We start from the raw sequence: 22,987 nt of genomic DNA on the forward strand, positions 1-22,987 counted from the left end.
AACACAACACATAACTAAACTCAAAACCTTTGGAAATGCGGACTTTTCTTATCAGTGTTCAGCAAGTATATCATTAATATTTTAAGACAAGTGTATCAAAACCTTGGCAAATCTTAAATTGCCAATTTTGCCTTAAATTTTGCCAGAAAGTTACAACTAGTTACACTGCCAATGCCAGGTCTGCTAATTTGACTCAAGTTTAACTGGCCTCAACATTAAAAGCTCACACTAACTCTGAAATGTATGATTTCACATATGGTGACATTTAAGTGCCAGTGTTTTTCTACATCTTTTGGTCAAGTTTCTTTGCACTTTCAAAGTATCACTTTTAGGCTTACAAAAATAAATATCTGTCAATATGTTCAATAAATATTACACAAAATAGCAGCAAAAGTATCTAAAATCTGTCATGTGCAAACAATTTCTTCACAACTATCATTCAATGGTCCCAACAAAATTTTAGAATCTCGTTCTTAAGCTGTATTTAACAATCTCCAAGAGATAAAATAAGATTCTAAGTTTACAGATACACACACAAAACATGTGTGTGTGTGTGTGTGTATAAATTTCTGAATGTGCTATAAAAAAGTACTCTGTAAAAAGTTATGGGTGAGGTGTACAAGACTCTACACCTATACTAATTGAAATAGCACCGTAACAAATGATTGCAATACTGTCGAGTGCACATACTTAATAAAGTTTTAGAGCAAGGCACAATATGCTTGAAAATCTATTGCACTTTTAAGAAATTTTTGCTTCCTGAATACACTATAAACATTAGTTTGTAAAGATCACTAGTATCTAGCCACAGAATCAGCATAAAACCCCAAGTGGCTGAGGCATTTTTAGTGGTAAGCAATCATCTTTGGCCAAATTTAACATAAAGAGATATAAATACAATGGAAACCCATGCAACTAAAATAAGGCTAAAATAGCACTATATAGAAAAACACCTTGTACAGTTTAGTATGTTTTTACAACATGTAATTCTCAAGGATTTCAGTTTGTTGTTACTTGATTCACGAAGTCTACAAGTGTAAGCCATTTTAACATTCAACACAGCTTAGAGTAATGTGAATTTCTATATTAAATTAAGCCTGCTGTATAATTCTCCCTGTTCATATCTCTTGACCAAAATACACCAACACTTTGCATGCATTACAGATCAAATTCCAACCATGCCCAAAAAGAGGACAAGTCACTGCCATGGTCAACCAATTCTACCGTTTCAATTTTATTTATGGCAGGCATTAAAATAATCTAAATAGTCTAAATTCTCCCCAAACACTTAAAAAAAATAATCAAACACTTGAACTGTCTCTGTAATAATATGGCCACACTTGACTAGCTTATAATTATATATATTAAAAGAGAAATCATTGTACATACTTGCATTAACTTTGAAAAGTGCTGTGTAAAACGCAGAGATGTATTCACACATGCCACCTTGTCATGATTGGAATGTCGTATAAGGTTTTAAGTGTTTTTCCAGCAAAGGGCGAGCAAGCCAGAACTTTAACAAAGTACATTCTGCCACATAAGAAACTAATTTTGTTTAAGATGTTTTTCCCCAGCCTGCAAGTATCAAAAATTACTACAGGCTACTGCCTATGTTTTTTAAAACGCTGGAATATTTATCGATAAATTGATGACTCCTATTAAGGTGTTATCACATCTGTGTGCCAAAGCTTGATTTTAGCCCAAGTTCAGTAATTTATTTTGTCAAAATAATTGATATCTTGACCATTATTGAGCCAACAGGACATCATATATTGTCTAAAGTTAAAGTTACAGTACATTAACAAACAAATGATTCTCAGTCACAAAATTTAAATGCAGTTTGGGATGGGAAATTAGCAGAAGGGTAGTAAACCAAAGTAGAGCAATTAAGGCTTTGAATCAACTTCTGAATGGCGATGTTATTGTTCCTTTCTTCTTGTGACTTTGGGCTTCCATGAATTTTTAGGAGAATCATACCTAATAATGTACTGCATGTTCTTAAAGCTACACAATATAGTCCGGCTAAGTTATATGTGGTTTCCATATTAGCTTATTTGAAATGGTGATGTTGCTGCAGAGGTGGTTCAGTTGCCCCACCAGTCAACCCCCTGGGAGTTATAATTTCCTCCATATCCGTCACTAGTGTAGCAGCCTCCATAGCCACCTATGAAAAAAGTTTAGAGAGACATTAGGTTAGCCAGTGTACTGTGATGTAAGTAAAAGAAACAAATAAAAGAACCCTACGATATTGAATGTTGTATTCTTTGAAAATAAAATTTCTCCAGTACACTATTCACTGAAAAAGCCTCTTCCCAAAGTTATAAAAGGGGAAGATTAATATTACCTCCACCAAATCCTCTGTTGTTGCTGTGACCACCTCCACTACTGCGGCTACTACTTCCACGGCTGCTATTAAAGCTGGAACTGCTACTCTGTCGATAATCTCTAGCACCAAATCCTCCACTGAATCTACCATAGAGAAAAACATTGTATGATGACTTGGGAATATAAAATTCAATTAAAATGACAATCAACATACAGATCCCCCAAACCCTATTTTCTGATTTTCCAAGTCATTTTCCATTGTTGTCAATACTTCTATGTTTCCAAAGGCCTCAGAAGTAGAGGTGATACAAATCCATATCACTCTTTCTAATAATATTTTGTCCAAAGCATGTACCCAGCAGCAATGTTTTAGTTAACATTCAACGTAAGTCCTATCCAAAGCAAAGAGTAGTAAGAATGAAGGCTCAAAACAACCTGTACCTCTTAGAACGTCCACGACTGCTACCCTTATAGGGATGTTCGTAAGCCATATTTTCTAACCAAGATGGCACTTCTTGTTTAGCTTCAATGAGAAGATCCAATAAATCCTTCGTAATATTTATATTTCTTTCATTAAAGAACGAGGTGGCAAGACCTGTAACAGTTAAAAAAAAAAAGAAAAAAAAAGGAGAGAGAGACAACAAAAACCAAACCCCCTAAAAGACATATAGTCTGTATTTCCATCAAGTAGCCCTTTATTCTTACTTTAATATGTAGAACACTTGCTAAAACACAAAAACTTGACACTACAATCTGAAATGCAACCAATACAAGAAACTGAACCCAAAACTTTTCAGTGTCTGACATGTGATGTCACTTTTCCCTTTGAAATACTATCTAAGCTTCTGTGTGAAACTATCAAGTAACTAAACACTTTACCAAGGTTTCCTACACGTCCAGTACGACCAATCCGATGTACATACTCTTCGATATCACTTGGCAAATCAAAATTGATAACATGTTTTACATTAGAAATGTCTAGTCCTCTTGCAGCCACCTGGAAAAATAATTTTTGTTAGGAAAGAAGCAACATTCAAACATGCTTAACTCAAAAATAAAAATATGCTCACAGCTGTAGCCACTAGAATTGGGCTTTTTCCTGAGCGAAACTGGTGAAGCGCTTCCTCTCTATCTCTTTGTGATCGGTCTCCATGGATACTAGTACAAGCATATCCTTCGTGGTATAAGAAATCCTCCAGAGAATCAGCGCCCTTTTTGGTCTCCACAAAAACTAAAGTAAGAGAATCTCTCCCTGAAAAATTATACATAATGGCTTTGTTTACTAACAGCAACACAACATAAACCATTGATTAGATCTAAGTATCAAATGGCTTCATTCTCTTTGACCTTAAGCTATCATGCACACTTCAGTTAATTAAAATATGCTTTGTTTTAAAGCTTAAAAGTTGGGAAAGAGGCAGGGTAGGAGTTAAAGCAATCAAAAACCATTTTCCTTACATGTAACTGACACTATTGCTATTTGTCACTTTACCTGTTGCACTTAACAGGTCAAGAAGAAATGACCGTTTGTCTGACTCTTCCACCCAAACTACTTTTTGTGTGATGTTCTCAGAGGTAGAGCCAACTCTGCCTACAGCCAGAAAGATATAGTCATCCAAGAAATCACGAGCAAGCATCTGAAAGGTAAGAAACCTTATTATCTACTTTAATTTTTCTAATTATCTGAAGACACGTTACTTGTAAACAAAAATAGTCTAAAAAATTATATCAAAAAATACCTGGATTTCCTTAGGAAAAGTAGCACTAAACATCATTGTGTGGCGAACACCTTTTGGTGGCATAGTATCTTGTTCAACTATACGACGTATCTGAGGTTCAAACCCCATGTCTAGCATCCTATCAGCTTCGTCCAATACTAAGTATCTGTCACAAAAGATGAAGTTTATAATTTGATGAAAAACTGACCACCGAGTATAGTTGTACTTGTAGTTATATAAGGTATTAGCCTAACATTTCAACACATGTGAAATACACAGATCCCACAATCTAATTACTTATCATTTGTTCAATCAAGTATACAGGTTAATTGTAATTTTCAGTAAAAGATACAGACTTCTTGTCCAGATGGTGGGTAGGTAACCCACAACCACAGCAAAATTACAACTAAACTACAAAACAACCAACATTCAGAACCATCAATCAACTGCCTGAATGGGAGTCCTACTATGAGGGAATTCAAGAAGAAGCCACATCAAGACTCGTAGGAGGGGCAAAGATGCAGACCCTATTCCCACATATAAATGATAAAATCAGTTGGGACTTCTTGGCTACAGAAGTTCCTGTGATGAACAAGGGGTCACAGCCCCACACTAGGCTCTTCAAACTCAGTGTTCCTGTGCTAGGCAGAGAAGTCCCTGTTAACTCCTGGCTGTAAAAACCAGCATAGATTGAGGCTGTGGAAGACAGAAACTGCTGGAGTTCCAGGCAGTTCCTGTTAAAGGGCTTGCACAAGGACTTACATGAAAGTCCTGAACTCTAGCACTGGGACAGCAGCTTGAAAGGCACCATAGACATATAGGGAGGAATTGAATTGCCAGGTATCAGGGTGAAAGACTTAGACACTGGCAGAGGAGAAGGTAAAACATGGCTTACTCACAGAGAGAAGGGCTTGCAGATAGGCCACTGCTCCTCTGCTGAACTCTCCTGGGAATCCATCAGCCTGCCTCGCACTGTTCATAGCACTCTAGTGATTGCCTGAGGCACCACCTCACCCAATAGCAGGCCAGTTCAAGCTGTTTACAATGGTTTTTTGATACAAATAGCCTCAATTGACTCATGCTTGAGACCTTCCTAAAATCTTTCAAAGGGTCACAAAACCCAATAATAAGCAGCATCTGGCCTCAGCATGCTAACTGACCTCAGGCCTGGCAATAGTAGTTCATAGTTAAGCCTCACCTGGCCACCTCCAAGGCCACACAAATAGCAGCCAATTTGCTCTGTAGCTCATGCCAGGTAGCCCCAGGCAGAACAAAGGCAGTGGCCAATCCTGGCCTGCACCTCCCAGGAGGCAGCACAATCGGACCATGTCAAAGTACCACCACCCAATCATATCAACAGATTATATACTCAAAAGGTAGACTCAATAGGCACCAGAAGCCCTGCTGAAGTTAAGTCCTTGGGAGTGGTCCCCTGCTTAGCTGATCCTCCACAGTAGAGGACAAAAGTTGCTGCCAGTCCTTGCAGCTGACTGGCCTCAGAATAAATCCCTCCCAGTAACAATAATCAATTTACCAACACCAATCAATACTCAACTACAAACGCAAAGTGTGACTAGGCCATAGAGGGAATACCAGGAGCATACCGATTGAGTGAATGGGGAGGCTGTGCCGTAGGACCCACCAGGATACTACTACATTAGGTTCTATTACCAAGCTTAGGAGAAGTGGTGGATGTAATTCATAGAAACAAACAAAGGGAGGCTGCCAAGAAAGAGAAGACAAAGAAAAAACAAAACACCCTTCCTTAACCTGGTAAATAAAAGAGACACAAGTCTAGGAAGTGTGGAGAGTCCCCAAAGAGGCCCATACCAAGACCCATTATAATTAAAATGCAAAAGGTTAAAGATGAAGAAAGAATCTTAAAAGCTGCAGAACAAAACCAATTAGTTACCTACAAGGGAGGTCCTATAAGAGGTCGGATGATTTCTCAACAGAACCTTTGCAGGCCAGAGGGATTGGTAGAAAATTCAAAGTGATGAAAAGCAAGGACCTACAACCAAGATTACTCTACCCAGTAAAGGTTTATCATTTACTACCAAAGGACACATAAGAAGTTTCCTAGTCAACAAGAAGTTAAAGAAGTTCATTACCACCACACTAGTGTTCTTACATAAATGTTAAAGCATCTTTTAAAAAATAAAAATAAGAAATGCACACAATAAACAAAATGACAATACACATCTACAAGTGAATTGAAAAAAACAAAATAAATAGGACAAAAAAGATAAAAACATGGTTAAATTTTCAAAAAAATATGTAAAAAGTTAAAACTACATTTACATCTTAAAATTAATATTAGTAAATGCTAAGAAATTAATGATTGCTAATATTTTTAAGACATTATAACCCATATATAAAAATTAACATACTTGCAGAAGTCTAATCCAATCTTTCCCCGTTCCATCATATCTACTAGACGTCCTGGAGTGGCTACTAGTAAGTGACATCCACGTTCTAAGTCTCGAATTTGGTGACCAATATCAGCACCACCATAAACCACACAAGGACGAACTCTAGACCGGTATGAAAACTATAAGCAAAGAATTTATTAGGTGGACATAAAAACAGCAGAATTAATGAAAATGCCAATACTAAGTAAAATACACATTTACTTTTCTGGCTTCCTCATAGATCTGTACAGCCAATTCTCTTGTTGGAGCTAAAACTAAGGAGATTGGATATTGTTTACGGCGTCCATACCTTCCGGTTTCCTAAAAAATAAGTATAATTTATAATCACATTCAAAGACCTAAAACTTTTTTATTCTTTTGAAAAGTCCTAACAAAAAAACTCCCTTTATAATTTGAGAATAAAATGCAAAAACAAGTTATCACTGGAGAAACAAAATGAAAAGAAAATGTACAGCTCTGATCAGTAAGTCATGTGCATAACTGCCTTCCAGATATACTGAGGTTGTAAATTTGAGTCCTGGTCAAGACATATATGACAATTAATCAATGAGTGAATAAATAAGCAGAACAAATTGATGTGTCTTTCTGTCTCAAAGCAGTAATTTTTTTAAAATGTACAGAATTATAAATATGGTATATTTGTCAGAGTTTACAGATAAAGGCGCAAACAAGTATTTACAAAACATTTCCTAAAAAAAAGTTACTAATTTATTCAAAAATCTTTACCTTCACAGCCTTCAAAGTCTCGCCTGGACCATCTGTATAAATTTGACTCAAGATAGGCAAAAGAAATGCTGCAGTTTTTCCAGACCCTGTTAAAAAAAATAACTTGCTTCTAAATTTAAAATATTAATATAGTGTTCAACATTTTCTTTTGAGTATAAAGTAACTTTAGTTCCTCTAATGCATAAATTTTTTGGATAATATAGTATATTTACACAGCTAAGCAAATAATGCCAAATGACAAGTATGATCTATATCAAACAATGTGATATTCATTCCTGTACATGTAATTTTTATAAAAACAAAAGCCTATATACTGGCATCAACTTCCATCCATTTCAGTATTTTTTTGTGTTATTATACACTTTTGGAATGTAAAGCAGCAATCAGTAAACTTCCTGAATAGTCTAATTGTGAAGGGCTTTGCAGAACAGTGTGTATCCCTTTGGAGAATATATGATATGAGTATAGTTGTTTCAACAAACATTACTGGGTTTGGCACAAGGCCTTAGATATAAGAGATACACTTTTTTTTTTAAAGAAGGAAATAATACTGACTATGACAAATGACTCAAGTTTTACAGGTTAATGTACCCTAGCCCTTCCATTCCCTGGTTTCCTAAATACTAGAAGGTGGGAGGAACCTCTTCCTTATTACATTTTCCATAGATCATAAGATCTTCCCTGATTTTATACTTCCTATTCCAATTATACTGCTAACCTTCCCTCCACTGCATTTTCAATCTCCCATTACAGTAGTGCCAGGCTGACAAGGTGATTTAACTTTCCCAAGACATCCATTCGAAAATTCTTTGTTTTATCCATAAAAAGAGACATCTTCACTAATCTTTACTTCACTCAAGATAATGTTAACCAGAGGACTCAGACATCCAACCAGAATAAATTATTTTTAGAGTTAAACCCAGTTAAGATTATTTTTTATTGTTTAGCTAGTGAGCTTACCTGTTTGGGCACAAGCCATCAAGTCCCTTTTTTCTTTGATAATAGGAATGGCATATTTTTGCACTGGTGTAGGACGAGTATAACGAGTAAGCGCAATGTTCCCCATGACGATCTCTCCCATCTCAACATCGCTGAACTGTCAAAAGAAATTTAACCAGTCTGACACATACAACTAGAAATGCGTTATCTGTTGCAATTTGTTCTTACTCACATGAGTATAAAAGCAACCAACTAAATTAAATGTCTGGATGTAACTGAGTTTATAGTTGCTTTGATTTTAGGCAAAATACCATTTTTTAAAAATGGACTCCTGAGTCTAATGTACCATAGTTTTTGGATTCTTACTATATTTGGTACTTTTTCTACTCCAGGACTACTCATAATGGTGAAATTAATTTGTGTCTCCCTTTTCATAACTGAACTGTCTTTGGTATTACCTCTGAAGAACTGTTAAGAAATTTTTTTTCAAACAACTTACACTTTCAATATGTGGAGGACAGTTACTGCCAGTAGCCTCTACTGGAATATCATCATACTTCTCAAAGTTAATCCCAGTGTTTCCACCAGAAAACAGTTCCCTGAAATCAAATGATTATTACATGTTATAATAGTAAGTTTCATAACAATCAACATTTGTTTCAAAAACTTACTGCTCCAAACGTTCACTTGGTGGAAGTGGTTTTGACCAATCATCTCCATCTGATTTGTCACACCATCGACTAAATCCACCACGATCATATTTGCCAAAACCAGTCCTGTCACGACTGCCAATACCATCAGAGTCACTCCGTCCACGATCACCAAATCTGAGCAGCACAAGCAATCAATTAGAGTATGTCATTTAGCCAATATCAAATTATTATCTTTGTAAATATGTACTTGTACACTTGTTGAACTACTAGTTATCAAGTAACTTTCAAAGATATCAACAATTCAATTTAGGCTATCTCACTTACGAAATATGGCTCTCTAGTTACCCAGTGGTTGTATGTAATTTATACATATTTAGTGTTTTCTAAAACAGCATCCTTGACTGTTTTCAGATTAAATGGGTTTCATATACTAAGCTTTAAAATACTTGTAAATACTATGTACTTTACATTTTATAAAAATCTAAACACGTTTAGTAGGAAAACAAACAACTACTATGAATGTCAATTATCCTGGATATACAGGAAAAGTCTCTTATTGACAGGACTTCGTATTTTTAGTTTTATTTGTGAAAACAGATCCACTTATCACCCTTATGCAGTCACATAAAATGTTTAACTGCTGGAGATGCCATAAATAATTTTGTAAAAACAACAGATCCATTCTGTCAAAGAGCATGTTCTTATTGTGTGTAATTTGTTTTACAAAAATAAAAAAAACCTGATAAAGACTTTTAAAAAGAATTAATAAACCAACATTTTGCTTAAAGTCCTTAATATGGTCTGTTGAGGGGGAAAAAATCATGACTAAAGATCAAGAAAAGTTCAAAGAATGAAAACATATCAAACTAGAGGTCTTTTCTAAACTGCTACTTGTATACACATTTGCAGACTTAGAATTTACCTTCCCCGTGATCCACCTCCACGATCACTGTAGTAACTGGACTTTCCTCTTGAATCTCGAGACCAAAAGCTGCTATATGCATCCTTATCTTTACTATAACTCCACCCTGAACTCTCTTTATCATGGAATCCTTAAAAAAAAAAATCATGTTTGGAAGTTGACAATATTTTAGGAAGATTCCCAACTTTTCAACTAAGTGGTTTCCTTATATTATTCTTCCCATGGGGAAGGCACCAAGTGTTAGTGGGATTATTTTTATCAAGATAAGGTCTACAAAAAATATGCTAAATGAACACTACCCCTAAGAGATTAAAACAATGAAACAAAAGCCTACCACAATGAGATTAATTTTTACATGACAATGGCAAGAGTTTTTTTTTTTTTTTTTAAACTTGACTGCAAGGACATTGGTTCACATACAGATTTTAAGTATACAATTCAACAAAACATCATCTAAATCATCTAAACTAAGACTGCTAAAAAAAGAAAAAGAAAAGAAAAACACAAAAACATGACAGTTTAAGAGGAACTTCCTAAAATTTGAAGGTCAAAAGCTGCAACCAGGGCAGCTCTTAAGTTACCTTTTTGTTATGTCCCATCCCTAAATATATAAACTCACAAACCTTGAATACAAATACTGACTTACAATATATACTCTAATAGCACATACAATACACATTTTGGAATTTTCCATTAAATACAAAGTTACCTTGTGTACAGTCAGTTACACCTAGAGAAAAAAACTTAAATGAATATACAAAATGATTGCCAGTAAGAAGAAATATGTCCAATGTATTATGACAGTTTCAATATTCATAAAGGATAAAGCTCCAATTACAGGCATTGAATTATGCTCAAACTACGCATATGGGATACATGTAGTAAGTGGTGTGGTGAATACAGGGACTTAATAAAAAAAACTTGGGAGAAAGCAAAGTCGCAGTAACCTACCAACAACAATGTAAATATGACATATCAATTGATTATCTTTAATACAGAAGGAACAATCTGGCTGAGTCTATTGTCTAAAAGAATTAAGTGAAAGCAGTCAATATAAAAAGTTTTAATGCTATATAAATTGTTGTAGCAAACTTTTAAGGGAAGAGTACCCTCAGAAGCACACATATAGAAATATACCTGTATTCAAAAACTACAATTGGATTATTAAAAAAAAAAGACACCTTTACAAGTTTAGGCACAGAACAGTGAAACATTTATAGCAAACAGATTTTCCCATGAGAACACTAATTTTAGAAAATTCACAACCCACTTCTTAAATAGTTAAAACACTCCCAAGTACTTGAAAGGTTTTCTTAGGCTCTGCCGAGGAAGAAATGCCAATCAGCCACAAAATTAGGCAGTAGAGCTTTATTGAGGTTTGTGCACCAGGGCGAGGTTCCCCGTGGTAGACCAGGGCCAGGGAAGTTGCCTGAAGCAGGGAATATGGCAGGGCTTTATTCACCAAATTCTGATTGGCTCTCCTTGGGGGCTAGGGATTGGTCTCCTGGAACAAAGCTGCAGTCCATCATTGGTGGTTCCCCTGGGGCTCAGGCTGCCAGGAGGATATCCCCGCCCATCCTGACATTCCAACCTCTTTGACAGAATAACAGGCGGGCTTAGGTTGCCAGGCGGACATCCCCGCCCATCCTCACATTCTGACCTCTTTCATAGGATAAGGGTGCTGTGTTCGATCTGGCTGCTTCCGGCTGTCTGGGGGCATAGAGGGGAGGGGCTAGGGGTCAGCTGTTTTAGATGGATGAGACGTGTGTGTGTGTGTGTGTGTGTGTGTGTGTGTGTGTGTGTGTGTCTGTCTGTCTCTCTCTCTCTCTCTCTCTGTGTGACGGGAAGCAACAGTTGGGGTAGAAGTGTCCTATACTTGTGGATTGATGAGGAAAGGGGAAATAGGTGGAGCTGGAGGAGGAGTTGGATTTTCTAACAGCAGAAGGATAAGGGAGGAGGAAGGGGTAGCGTTTCCTGTGACCTGGAGAGTGACGCCTAGCAGTTGGAGAATGTCCCTTCCTAGAAGCAGGATAGGGCAGGAGGGTATGGCAAGGAATGAATGGGAAAAGGGAAAGCCGTCCAGACTGAAGTTAAATAGAGGGGGTTCAATACAGGCGAGATGGGGTCCCATCAAACCCCATGACCGAGATCTGGGAAGGAGTAAGAGTTCCTGAAAAAGATAGTAAAACAGAGTAGGTAGCCCCCATGTCCACCAGAAAAGGGATGGACTTACCCACTACCTGCAGTGTTTCCCTGGGTTCAGCGAGGGTGATGGGGGTCTTCAAGTCTGGGCTGCTTCAGTCATCTAGGATTCTGAGAAGTTCTGGCGTGGCCAGGGAAGAGTCCGCACTTTGATCGGCTAGTCCCCTGCATGGAGGCGCCAAGGGGCGAGCCTCTAAGGGGCCAGGCATCCTTCCAGTGGCCAAGCTGTCAGCACTCGGGGCAGGGCTTCAATAGTGGCTGAGGTTGAGGACACTGGCGGGCCCAGTGTCCTTCTTTGCTGCACTTGAAACAGGCCCCCAGTGGGGTGCTCTTCCACCCGGACTTAGGCTTCTCCCCCATGCTGGTGTTTGCCGCTGCCCGCACAGCCACCTTTTGCTGTAGGCGTGCCTGGTGGGCAGCCTCAGCCTCTGCTTCCAGATTATTGAAAACCTTAAATGCCATATTTACCAGATCTCGGATGGAGGTTTGGGGGCCATCCTCAGCCTTTTAAATTTTCTTCTAATGTCTAGGGATGACTGAGAGATGAAGTGAGTAGCTAAGACAGTGGCCCCAACGTTAGAAGCTGGGTCAAAGTGGGTATAGAGTACCATTGCCTTGGTTTGGCTGGATTTTCTCCAGGGCCTTGGGTGACTTCTCTGAGTTTATCATAATTGACTGCCTGAGATGAAGGGCAAGGGGAAGGCAGAGCCCTCCTTTTGGGAATTACAGTTGTTAGAGGTGGCAAGAGCCTTGGCGTTTCTTAATTGAAGACAGGACAGTGAGTGAGAAGGGGACATGGACCCAAAGGACACCCTCTACTCCTGCCACTTCCTAGAGGGGGCAAATACAGGAGTCTAGGGGCTCTAGATTCAGGCGAGAGCGGGTGTGTGAGCTGACTGGGGAGGAAAGGTCTTCAGAGGGAGGGGAAGGCCAGGGCTAGAGTAGTCTTTGGGGGGAGCTGATGAGGAGGAGGAGGAGAAACAAGATCTTCAAGGGAATCAGAAAAGGAGGAAGGGGGTTCTGGGGCAGTTGGCTTAGGAGGCCGTACAGGTCAGAGTTCCCTTGGGCCAGGAGAACCTGAGCTGTGAAGCAGTGGGCACACAGATCAGGGCGGGAGTGCAAGGCCCAAAAGCCCTGAAAGTATGGGACCTCAGACCATTTGCCAGTCCATCTGCAAAAATTATCTAGGTCAGTAAGGGTAACGAAATTGAAAGGACCTCAGGAGTCCAGGTTTCCGATTATTGAGTTGATATAATGGCCAGGCCATAGTGGATAGAAAAATCAGCCATTTTTGCTTGAGGCCAGGATCAATACCTGGCAAATTTTTCAGGAGGCACCCTAGAGGTGGCTTAGGATCTGGTTTGGACTCCTGCCCCCTCAATCCTGGTCCCATGAGGATTAGCAAGTGGGAATCGGCGTCCCTCAACCCAAGTTGCTGATCTGGTCTGGTAAAATTGAGGATCTAGGCCCAGGGACGTCTCCTCCGGTGCCTAGAGCCTCTCAGCGGAGGGAGAGCAGCCTCCCCTGGAAGGGTCACCCCAACACAGCGCTGAGATTTGGTGGAAGAGCAGTCTCTCCCAGCAGACGGGGGCCTGGAATCAGTGTTCGGGGACCAGAAACAGGGCAACAGCACATACCCTGGTTCTTAGTCCGGACTGGTGGGGTGGCTGTGAGGCCCCTGGGGGAGTAGGGAGAGGAGTGGTCTTCAGCAGACAACTCCTTCCGGGTTTCAGCACCAAATGAAAGGTTTTCTTAGGCTCCGCCGAGGAAGAAATGCCCATCAGCCACAAAATTAGGCGGTACAGAGCTTTACTGAGGTTTGCACACCCAGGCGAGGTTCCCCAGTCCGCAATGTGGGGCTGGGGAAGTTGAAGGGGAATATGGCGGGGTGGACCCAAAGGACACCCTCTATTCCTGAGGGTGGGGAGGTTATGCACCAAATTCTGATTGGCTCCCCTCGGGGGCTAGGGATTGGTCTCCTGGAACAAAGCTGCAGTCCATCATTGGTGGTTCCCCTGGGGCTCAGGCTGCCAGGAGGATATCCCCGCCCATCCTGACATTCCAACCTCTTTGACAGAATAAGAGGCGGGCTTAGGTTGCCAGGTGGATATCCCCGCCCATCCTCACATTCTGCCCATCCTGACAATACTCAATCCACTGTCATGAATATCTCTCCTGCTTCACTTCTAACAGCTAAAATAAAGAGTCTCAAGAACCATTATTGTACTTCATAGTCATGTATACTACTTTTCAAACTCTGGTGTCCAACAATATTGTTTACCCATGGACATGTCTCTAGAGCACATCTACTGAAAGATGATGTACTCAGTCAACAATTAACTACATTCACACATTTTGAAGTTTACAAATTAATGAGGTTACTTTCTTCCACTAGGAATAACCAGTCATTTGATCAATACCCTTTATTGGCTAGAAAAAGAATGTCAGATTGCTTTTAAATATTTTACTTACTTACTTACTTTTTTAGCGAGTGGGGAACAAAGGGGAAAAAAGGAAGTATCAACTGGGTGCCTCTCACATTCCCCCACCTGGCTTGCAACCCAGGTCTGCATCCTGTCAAGGAAGTGAACCAGGCCTACACACTCAATCCACTCAGGAACACTAGCCACAGCAGAATGTTAAAGAGTTTTAACTTCTCAACTTCCTAAGATAATGCCATTTCCTCTGAAACACCTACTTTAGATGGAAATTCCAGGCAGAGAGATTTGAAGATATACTCATAATAAAGAAAACACTGTAGTTACTGTGAAAAAAAAAATCCTATGATCAGCTAATTGATCACTTTGTAAACACAAAAATCCATTTTAAATGCTGTAAATGATACACCACTCATGGAGGCATAATGCCCAAATACCACCTATAATTTATGTTTACCCCTTTCTAATACTATCCACCTACCCCAATTCCTAATCTACAACCTTCTTTCCTATTGGCTTCACTTTCCCTTCTTAAAAAATTTGAGATGTGTATCTTGGTAAATACATAAGCCTACAATATGATCCTAATAACCTATCACTCTACATTAAAAACATAACACTAAAAGGTATCAATATTTTAATAACATTTCAGTCCAACCCTGTAATATCAAGTTAAGGCAAAAAGGTGACATGATACAATACCTCAAACCTATTAAAGTTGTCCAAAGCTTTAATTTGCAATTGCGAACTATTCTGCAATAACTTCATTTTCACTATGACAACATTTCAAGACAGCAGTAAAGTAGGAGTTCATTGCATGCAGTTTTACATAATTGGGCACCCTACAAACACACCTTTTTCAAGTGAAATCATATGTTTACAAATACATAAAGCACAGAATAATAAAATTATACTAAAACTTTCAGCTCAAAATTGGTTATTAAAGAAAAACAAAAACAAAAACCAACCCATTATGTAAAATTAGATTCATTTGTTCAAAGTTAGGAAATGCTAGTTCTTGAAAACAGAAGCACAAAAGAAAAACTGTATACACTTCCCAGAATTACCTGCCAGTTGCCACAAGCACCTACCTTTTGACGCTTCTCTGTTCCTTAAGTGAGGAGGTATATAGCGCCCTTCTAAAGATAAAATGTAAAATTAAAAGCCTATAATATTCTCCAAGACAGAAAATTTAAAAATTGCTTTAAAAATATTTTGCTGGAGGAACATACATGAAAATCAATTATGAACAATTAATAGGTTTTTAATCCTAGCCCCGCATCCCTCATCTAAATGGGTGGGGAGAAGCAAGTTTGTCAACATGGATTGTAACAAAAGAAATCTTCAATCCAAGTACACTGCAGTAGCTATTACTGATTATTTAACAAATGTTTTTAAGAGGCCCTGCTATTCCAGGAAATAGTTAACATGAATTAAAGCATTTAATAAATACAGCCATTACTATAATAAAAAAGCCTCCTGAATCAATTAACCAATTTCAATTACCCCAAAAGATGCTGCTACTACTCTGATAAGATAACCATACCATAAAAATACATAAAAGCTGGAAAGAAAAATTATTTCAACAGGGAATGGAGTTTCCTGATTCAAGTCAACAATCTAGCTTATGATTAAGAAACAAAAGAACCTACAAAGTTAACTAAAATAAGTTAATTAGGAGAAGTTAACTAAAAAACCAATTTTTAAACTAAATCTCTAACTTTTGATTAAGTATCCCAAACTGTTAGTATGATTAAATCCTTTTAGTATTCATATAATGGCAAAAAAAGATAGAATATGAATTAACCAAATTTAAAGAGGCTTTTCAGAGTATTTGTGTCCAAGCTGGGATCTGCTGCCAAATAATAAACCACCAAACTCCTTCCCTACAGAACACTAAACTCTAACAAATCTCAAAAAACCCTAAATAAGTATACTAATGAAAAACTACCCAGACTCTTTTCAAAGGTCATTTCCAAACATTTAATACTGCCTGACGGTTTATCACTCAAGAATCAGTATAGCCTACATGTATCATTCAGTCTCCACACTTCATGGGAAATGGTACCAATTAGCTCTAACACATAAATGTAGGTTGTCTTTATTAGGGTGTCCAATTCCCAAGAAAAAGGACATATCCTCATATGTTTCATGCTTAGCCATGATTTATACTGTACATATATGTAGTTTTCTAAAAAATTATATAACCTTTACTTTTTTTGTAACTGATAATTGTTTCAATCAAAAAGAACCAACCAGTCTCTTTTATTATTCAGATATGCCAAAATACTTCAACTGTATAATAGGGAAAATATATTTAAAAATTATAAAGTACTATGAGATATCAACATTAAGCTCTAATAAAGATTCTAGACAAAAGGAAATGTTTACTTACTGCTTGCTGCACTTCCCCCTTTACTTTGATTATCAGAAGAGTTCAGCTCTAGACCAGCAAACTAGGAGGAGAGAGATATTAACAGCTCACATGCTTACACACTACATATACTAAGGGGCAGAAAGTCAAGCACAGATGGCCTTGCAAAAGACCAACCAGGTCTTAAAATCCAGTCCTACCCAAGTAGCATTTACTAGCAAGCTGCCCTGTTTTTCTGGTATTAAGAATGCTTTAAAACAAGTCTACACTGTATGACACATGCAAAAAGGCAGGACTTGGATGACAGAAGCACACCAATATAGATAGCTCTAGTACATTCATCCAAAACAAGTTTTACCGTAACAATTTTCCATAATAAAAAGTCTGCAATCACCGAACAAAATGATTAACATCAGTTACAGCCACTTAAGTTTTACTTGCTTACTTAAATCCTAAAAGTTCTACCTGAAAAATGTCAGATGAATTTTAACATGACTGAGTTTCTTCACCCCTAAAAACTGTGCAACTTTTTAATTTAGATCGATTCCTATGCAGTGACACCAGCACCCATGACCTGTTATGTAGTGATAATTATTTTACTTGGCACTGTATCATTTAATGCTTGTCACATGGTGAAGACAATACTTATTTCTTCCATTCTGGAGATGAGACAAGCATAGAAAAATCACTGGCCATATAGTTACAAAGTGCCACAAATTGGTACTCCAAATTTTCAAAGGAGACCTGTAGTTTTTATTCCTACCTGTCCCTTTACATTGATACATTTCAACACTACAGGAAAAGTTAATTTTACTGTATTGTATTATGTATTACTAAGAGCCACTTACAAGCAGTATGTTAATTATATATACTACGATAAATTTTTAAAAATTATAAAAGACCAAAATAAAAAAAGCAAGGCTGTCACCTTGTTTTTTAATGTTTAAAAACACTTGCTGTATGTGTATAGACACTAGATTAAAAAGTTCAAGACATTAGCAAGTTTACATGTACCACCAATTGATATCATTCTTTAAACTATCACTCTTCCAGACTGAATTTGCTTAGTACGAAATTCAAATGACAGATATCACAACTTATCAAAAGTTAAATGTATTCTACAGTTAAATATAGCTACACATAAAATGTTATAAATCATATTGTTTGTAGTATTTATATGAGATTTGAACATACCACACAATTTTCATGTCATTAGTCTTTGTTTCAGGAAAATTCAGCAGTTAAACATATTTTGTAAAAGGTTCATGTTCTAAATCAACGATTTTAAACTGGTGTGGCACAAGAATTTTTAACACAGGCAATACACAACTAGTAAAGGGTTCTGATGTATTTTGCCTTTTATGGTGAAATAAAATGCTGTCAGCTATCCAGTGTGAAAAAGCCAAAATTGTATCTTCTTTTTGTCAGGTTGTCCAAAAAAAAAATTGGGGGGAGGGGGTGTGCTACACAATATATTAGTTTATGTATGCCCTCAGATTGAAAACGGTTTCCCTAAATCATTCCATCAATTAAATGGTTTAAGATAAAAGCCAAGATAAGGTGTTGTTCACTTAAGGTGTTATCTCCCAAAGATTCACTAGAAAAGTTTTGTAGAGGCAATACTACTAACAAGAGAGGCTTACTTACTCGGAAAACAGGCTTGTATCTCCTCCTGTCAGATATAATATTCTAAACCACACTTCGAAGTCAGCAGTTTGAGCTATATGCACGCTCCCTCCACCCCTCACCCCCGGAGACAGGACAAATCAGTATAAAAAACTTTGCATGTCTTTATTTTCTTGAATTTTTTCATGTTTGACTCCAGACTGTTCTACCATGTAAACACACATTAAACTTACTGTGTCTTCTCGGTCCAAAGAAAGTGAGTAAACCCAGCTAAATGGCCATTCAGTTATTGTCTGAATAAATAAAGGAAGATGTACATCTACATTTCTCAGATAGTTCCCAGCCAGGGCCTAATTTCTATTATCTGTACACGTGGTTAAAATAAGGACGGCGGCCATTCTTTCCCCTCTGTAGTACCTCTTTCCGGGTCTTCAGAGTAACAAAACTTTACACTTTATAAACAACCTCATCAACCACACCACCCCATGGCAATAGCCAGGTAGCAATAGCTCTGTGGGGGAGAACAAGCCTAATTTGGTAGTTTTCACAGTCATTTGCCAGCGCGGTTCCGCTAGCGCGGATTTTCCGTTAGGGTTGCTTAGCGGTGATGAACCACGTAGCCCAAACAAAGAAGACTGCCGCCATCATTCCGACAAAACCCCACTTCCTGCCAGCTAACATTCCGTGGCCGCACTTATATATGAACCACGCCTCAGGGCCTAAACAAGGTCCGTAAAATCAGATCTAATTCCCTCAACAAACAACAAAGGGCCCTCTTTCCATACCTCCACCCCATCACCTCTGAGCCGTCGCTCGTACCAGTGCGTCCGTACGGGATGGCGCAAGCACACAGAAACCGCCATTGCGCGCCGGCTGGTATTATAGTACACGCTGAGCAACAATTCAGACCAGTAATAGTTAAAATCAACACCACCACTGCCGTTTTGTTTCCTTCACACAGCCTCCACAAAGTTCAATAAACACAGTTTCTTTCCCCGTCCGCCCACCGTCCCTGCCACAGCAAGTCCTGAAACCTGGATAAAGTACATGCCGGTAGTTATCACTACGCGACAGTCACGTTAAACAAGGAGAGAGTCCACAAGTACACGTATAGGCATATTTAAACTCACCTGCTGGTCCAAGTCGAGGGCGTTTTCCTTCGCCACAGGCCTCATGGCTGAAGAGAACCCAGGACTCGGAGTGTCCAGCGGGTGATCCAGTTTGGCAGGATGTGTACAACACTTCCGCGTTCACAGGTTTGCCTAGGCCGCAAAATACAGAGTTCGAGGGTTTACGTCAATACGTAAGACGTCAGGATTCCTCTTCTGCCCCGCCCACCGCCAACTGCATTATTAGTACCGTTACTTGTGTCTAATTCGCGTTTTTTAAATCCTAAACTCTCAAGCTAACCTCGCGACATATCTCGTTCACAAACGGTTTCAAAATTCGCGAGAGCTCCGCACGCCCCCCGCCACCCCCAACGCCCCGAACTCCCACCCACTGCCTTTCTAAAGTCTGGGAATTCTTGAAAAGTAGTGAAAACTCACCGATTTCTACGTTGGTACCAATTGGGAGGTCTTAAACATAGTCCAGGAGACCATTATCTCTCCCATTCTCTCCACTCTGCCAGTTTTCCTCTTTAATCTACTGCTTTCCTTTTTCACTTCCGGGAATCTTAATTTTGGTAAAACCTCTCCATTTTAACTCACTGATGCCCCGCCTTTCTGGCATCAGACACTGGTTTCGAGGAAGGCAATTTTTTTCATAAACCAGTGTGGGTGAGGCGGGGACAAAGGAGGCAGAGGTCAGGCGGGAATGCTAGTGAACCTTCGCTAGCGTGCCCACGGCTCACCTGCTGTGCCGCTCGTATCTACCCGCCCAGGCCGCCTTGGGGATTGATCTAACTAACTAGCCTGACTGAAACCGAGTAAATTGACGGTCACAAAACTAGATATCAACTACGTTTACCATTCTGCAGAGGGATCAACGAGGACGTCTATAGCAGCTTTCAGCTGCGGAGGCGAAAGTACAGATATGAACTGTTACTCTGCGGCTGGTCCGAGCTGCCCGGCGTGAAACAGCCGTCTCCAGTTTCCAGCGGCGACCGCGCATTTTATACTCCCGTGGCCTTCGCGTCACCAGTGACGACACAATGAAACAATGCTGAGGCTAATGAATTCTTAACGCCTACTCCCCACCGCAATTCCCCGCCTCCTCCACCCTGCTTCCAACTGCCCCTCCCCCAGCAGTCAGGCTATATTACAGTTTTAGATTGCTCCACCGATCCAGGTCCTGTAGACGCTAGTAGTGCACGAATGGGTCATTGCGAATTTTGAACGACCCTCTTGAGGGCCAAAAAACTGAAAGCTGTTTGTGGCCTGCCGGAATTAGTCAGTCAAAAGTACCTTGTAGTTATCAAACTAGACTCCAATTAAGTGATCCAGAGGGTGCTGCAGTGGCCCGTAAATAGAAACAAGCTACTGCTTTCAACAGTTGTTTATCCGGGTCTTCTAGGTACATTAGTCCCGAAGTACATTAGTCGGTTCCATAGGTTCCTTAAATGTCAGAAAACTTACTCACTACTGGATCCGCGGCTTTAGATAAGCGGCACCTTTTACATTAATTCCCTGAACCCTTCCTTGATAATGATCTCCTGCTACTATTACAATAGATCCATTCTCAAACCTTGACCACATAAATGACTTTCCTGCTTTTCCATTTTCAAAATTGGAAAATTCAGAGCTGGTCTGAACAAGTTACTTTGTCAACTTTTTGTTATTAGCTGACTCATTCTATATCAAATACTTTCCTAACGACATTTTTATGTACTGAAATTAAGTTTATAGGTGACATAAGTTAAAACCTCTGATACAGTTTCTCCCCCAAACTGACTTAATTGTAAAATAAATAAAACGGAAAACAATAATAAAACAGTTAATACATAAATGTTCTTTACTATCACACTAACAACAGTCTATAGTGGTTATCCCATTTAGCCACAGAGAAACAATGTGTTCACACATTTTGTACATAGTATCACTGCTGCTGGTATTAGTTTCAAAAAATCGATGGAATACAAATTTACGTGATGTTATACAGTACTTGCAGAAAAATCCTAAAAAAAATCTCATTACATTGACATTGTTTAAAAAATACTGTTTGTATTGTTAAACAAATTTCAACTAAGTAAATGTAATCACAAAAACGGCTTCATTCAACCATTGGTGAATCCCATCTAGGACTCCATCGGGCCAGCAGAAGGGAGCTCAGAGGGGCTATATAAAATGAAAGGCTTGTATAGGCAGAACGGAGAAAGTGGATTGTTTCAGGCAGAACGGAGAAAGTGGATTGTTTCAGGCAAGGTCACTTTTCTTTAGGAGACTCCAAAGAAGTCTGTTAGTTGAATTACCATAGTTAATGATGACCAGCATAATTCTAGACGGGCAGGTTGAAACTACAATTAGGTTAGGAATTAAGTCTTGGTTTGGTGATGTGGGTTTAGCACAAGCCGCTCCATTTAAGCAGAGTTCTAATGAACAGCATTTTCTTTTCTTTTTTTAAAATTTTTATTGTTACTCAATTACAGTTGTATGCCTTTTCTCCCCATCGAACAGCATTTTCAATGCTGTGAATGATTCTTTTTAAATAACTGTCCCCAGAGAGTGGAGAAGTGCAGAGGAGGACAAATGCTTGCGCCTCCCAGGCCACGGCTAGTGGATAGGCTCAAAGACAGTGGAAAAAAAGAGGAGCCCGCAAGGAAGGAGTCAAAAACTAGGAAGGTAATTGGATAGGAGAGACAAACTCTACCGTCTACTTCCACTGCGCTAGGGATTGGGGTTGGGGTTTTTAAAAAAACATAACAGGCACTAAAGCCAGGCTTTTCACTTCATGTTTCCTTGGCTGGTGGGTCTACAGGTAGGAATTCAGTTTCCTGAGCCGGCTACCTAGCCTGAGTGAGGGATCTCAGTGTCCTCTGCCATAGCGTTCCAGGACCTGCCTCTTTTGGAGCGGGGCAGTCTTTAGGTAGGAGAGAAGAGGGGTTAGGGGCTCAGGCAGCAGGCAAGGAGGGGGAGTCTCAGGCTGTAAGACACTCAGAGAGGCTTGGGCCGGCAAGCCCCATGCCCCTTGGTCAGGCAACAAGCTGCAGTGACTCCTACCCACCCAACGCCCAGGCCACTGCGAGGCAGTTCACTTATGACTGCGGTGCAACCAGGGAGTGTTAACCAGGCGCCCCTCCTTGAGCACTTTGGGCCTGACCAGGAGCACGGCATAAGGCAAGTTACCAGTGAAGTGGTGGGGGTGCAGGGAGGAGATTTGGCCTGGCACATCAAGGGAGGCATATACTGGGAGATTGCTGGGCAGGCGACAAACACTGTGTCCCTACCAGGCACACGAAGACGTGAGAAATGCCAAGGTGGCAACCCACCAGCAGTCTGCTCACTCCTCTGGCAGTAGTGGCGGGGGTAGGCGTCAAGAAATCTGTGTGAATCTATAAGAAAATAAAAATTCGTTTTCCCTTTTTTCAGGACTCTTGTCTTCAAACTTAACTAGCTGTGCAGTTACTGTAGTAGTGGCGAACATCCAGCCCTGCCCACTTGTGGCAAGTGACCACTTCCCCTACCCCTCAAGGAG

The 22,987-nt window shown here is 39.5% G+C and overlaps 1 protein-coding gene across 1 annotated transcript; it reads right to left on the reverse strand.

The window, feature by feature from the left end:
• Positions 1–301: 301 nt before the first annotated feature.
• On the reverse strand, positions 302–20,487 carry LOC139440592 (ATP-dependent RNA helicase DDX3X-like). The gene is made up of 18 exons (XM_071220421.1): positions 20,324–20,487; positions 19,486–19,617; positions 16,751–16,811; positions 15,447–15,494; positions 9,716–9,845; positions 8,812–8,967; positions 8,640–8,739; positions 8,162–8,297; positions 7,202–7,287; positions 6,677–6,775; positions 6,434–6,594; positions 4,065–4,209; positions 3,818–3,962; positions 3,396–3,577; positions 3,205–3,322; positions 2,767–2,920; positions 2,345–2,469; positions 302–2,164 (listed from the first exon to the last, which is right to left on the reverse strand). Exons 2-18 carry the CDS (start codon positions 19,528–19,530, stop codon positions 2,085–2,087), a joined length of 1,971 nt encoding a protein of 656 aa, XP_071076522.1. The 5' UTR covers positions 19,531–19,617; positions 20,324–20,487; the 3' UTR covers positions 302–2,084.
• Positions 20,488–22,987: the final 2,500 nt, after the last annotated feature.

Source organism: Desmodus rotundus, chromosome Y (genome assembly GCF_022682495.2).
Source record: "Desmodus rotundus isolate HL8 chromosome Y, HLdesRot8A.1, whole genome shotgun sequence".
NCBI lineage: Eukaryota > Metazoa > Chordata > Mammalia > Chiroptera > Phyllostomidae > Desmodus > Desmodus rotundus.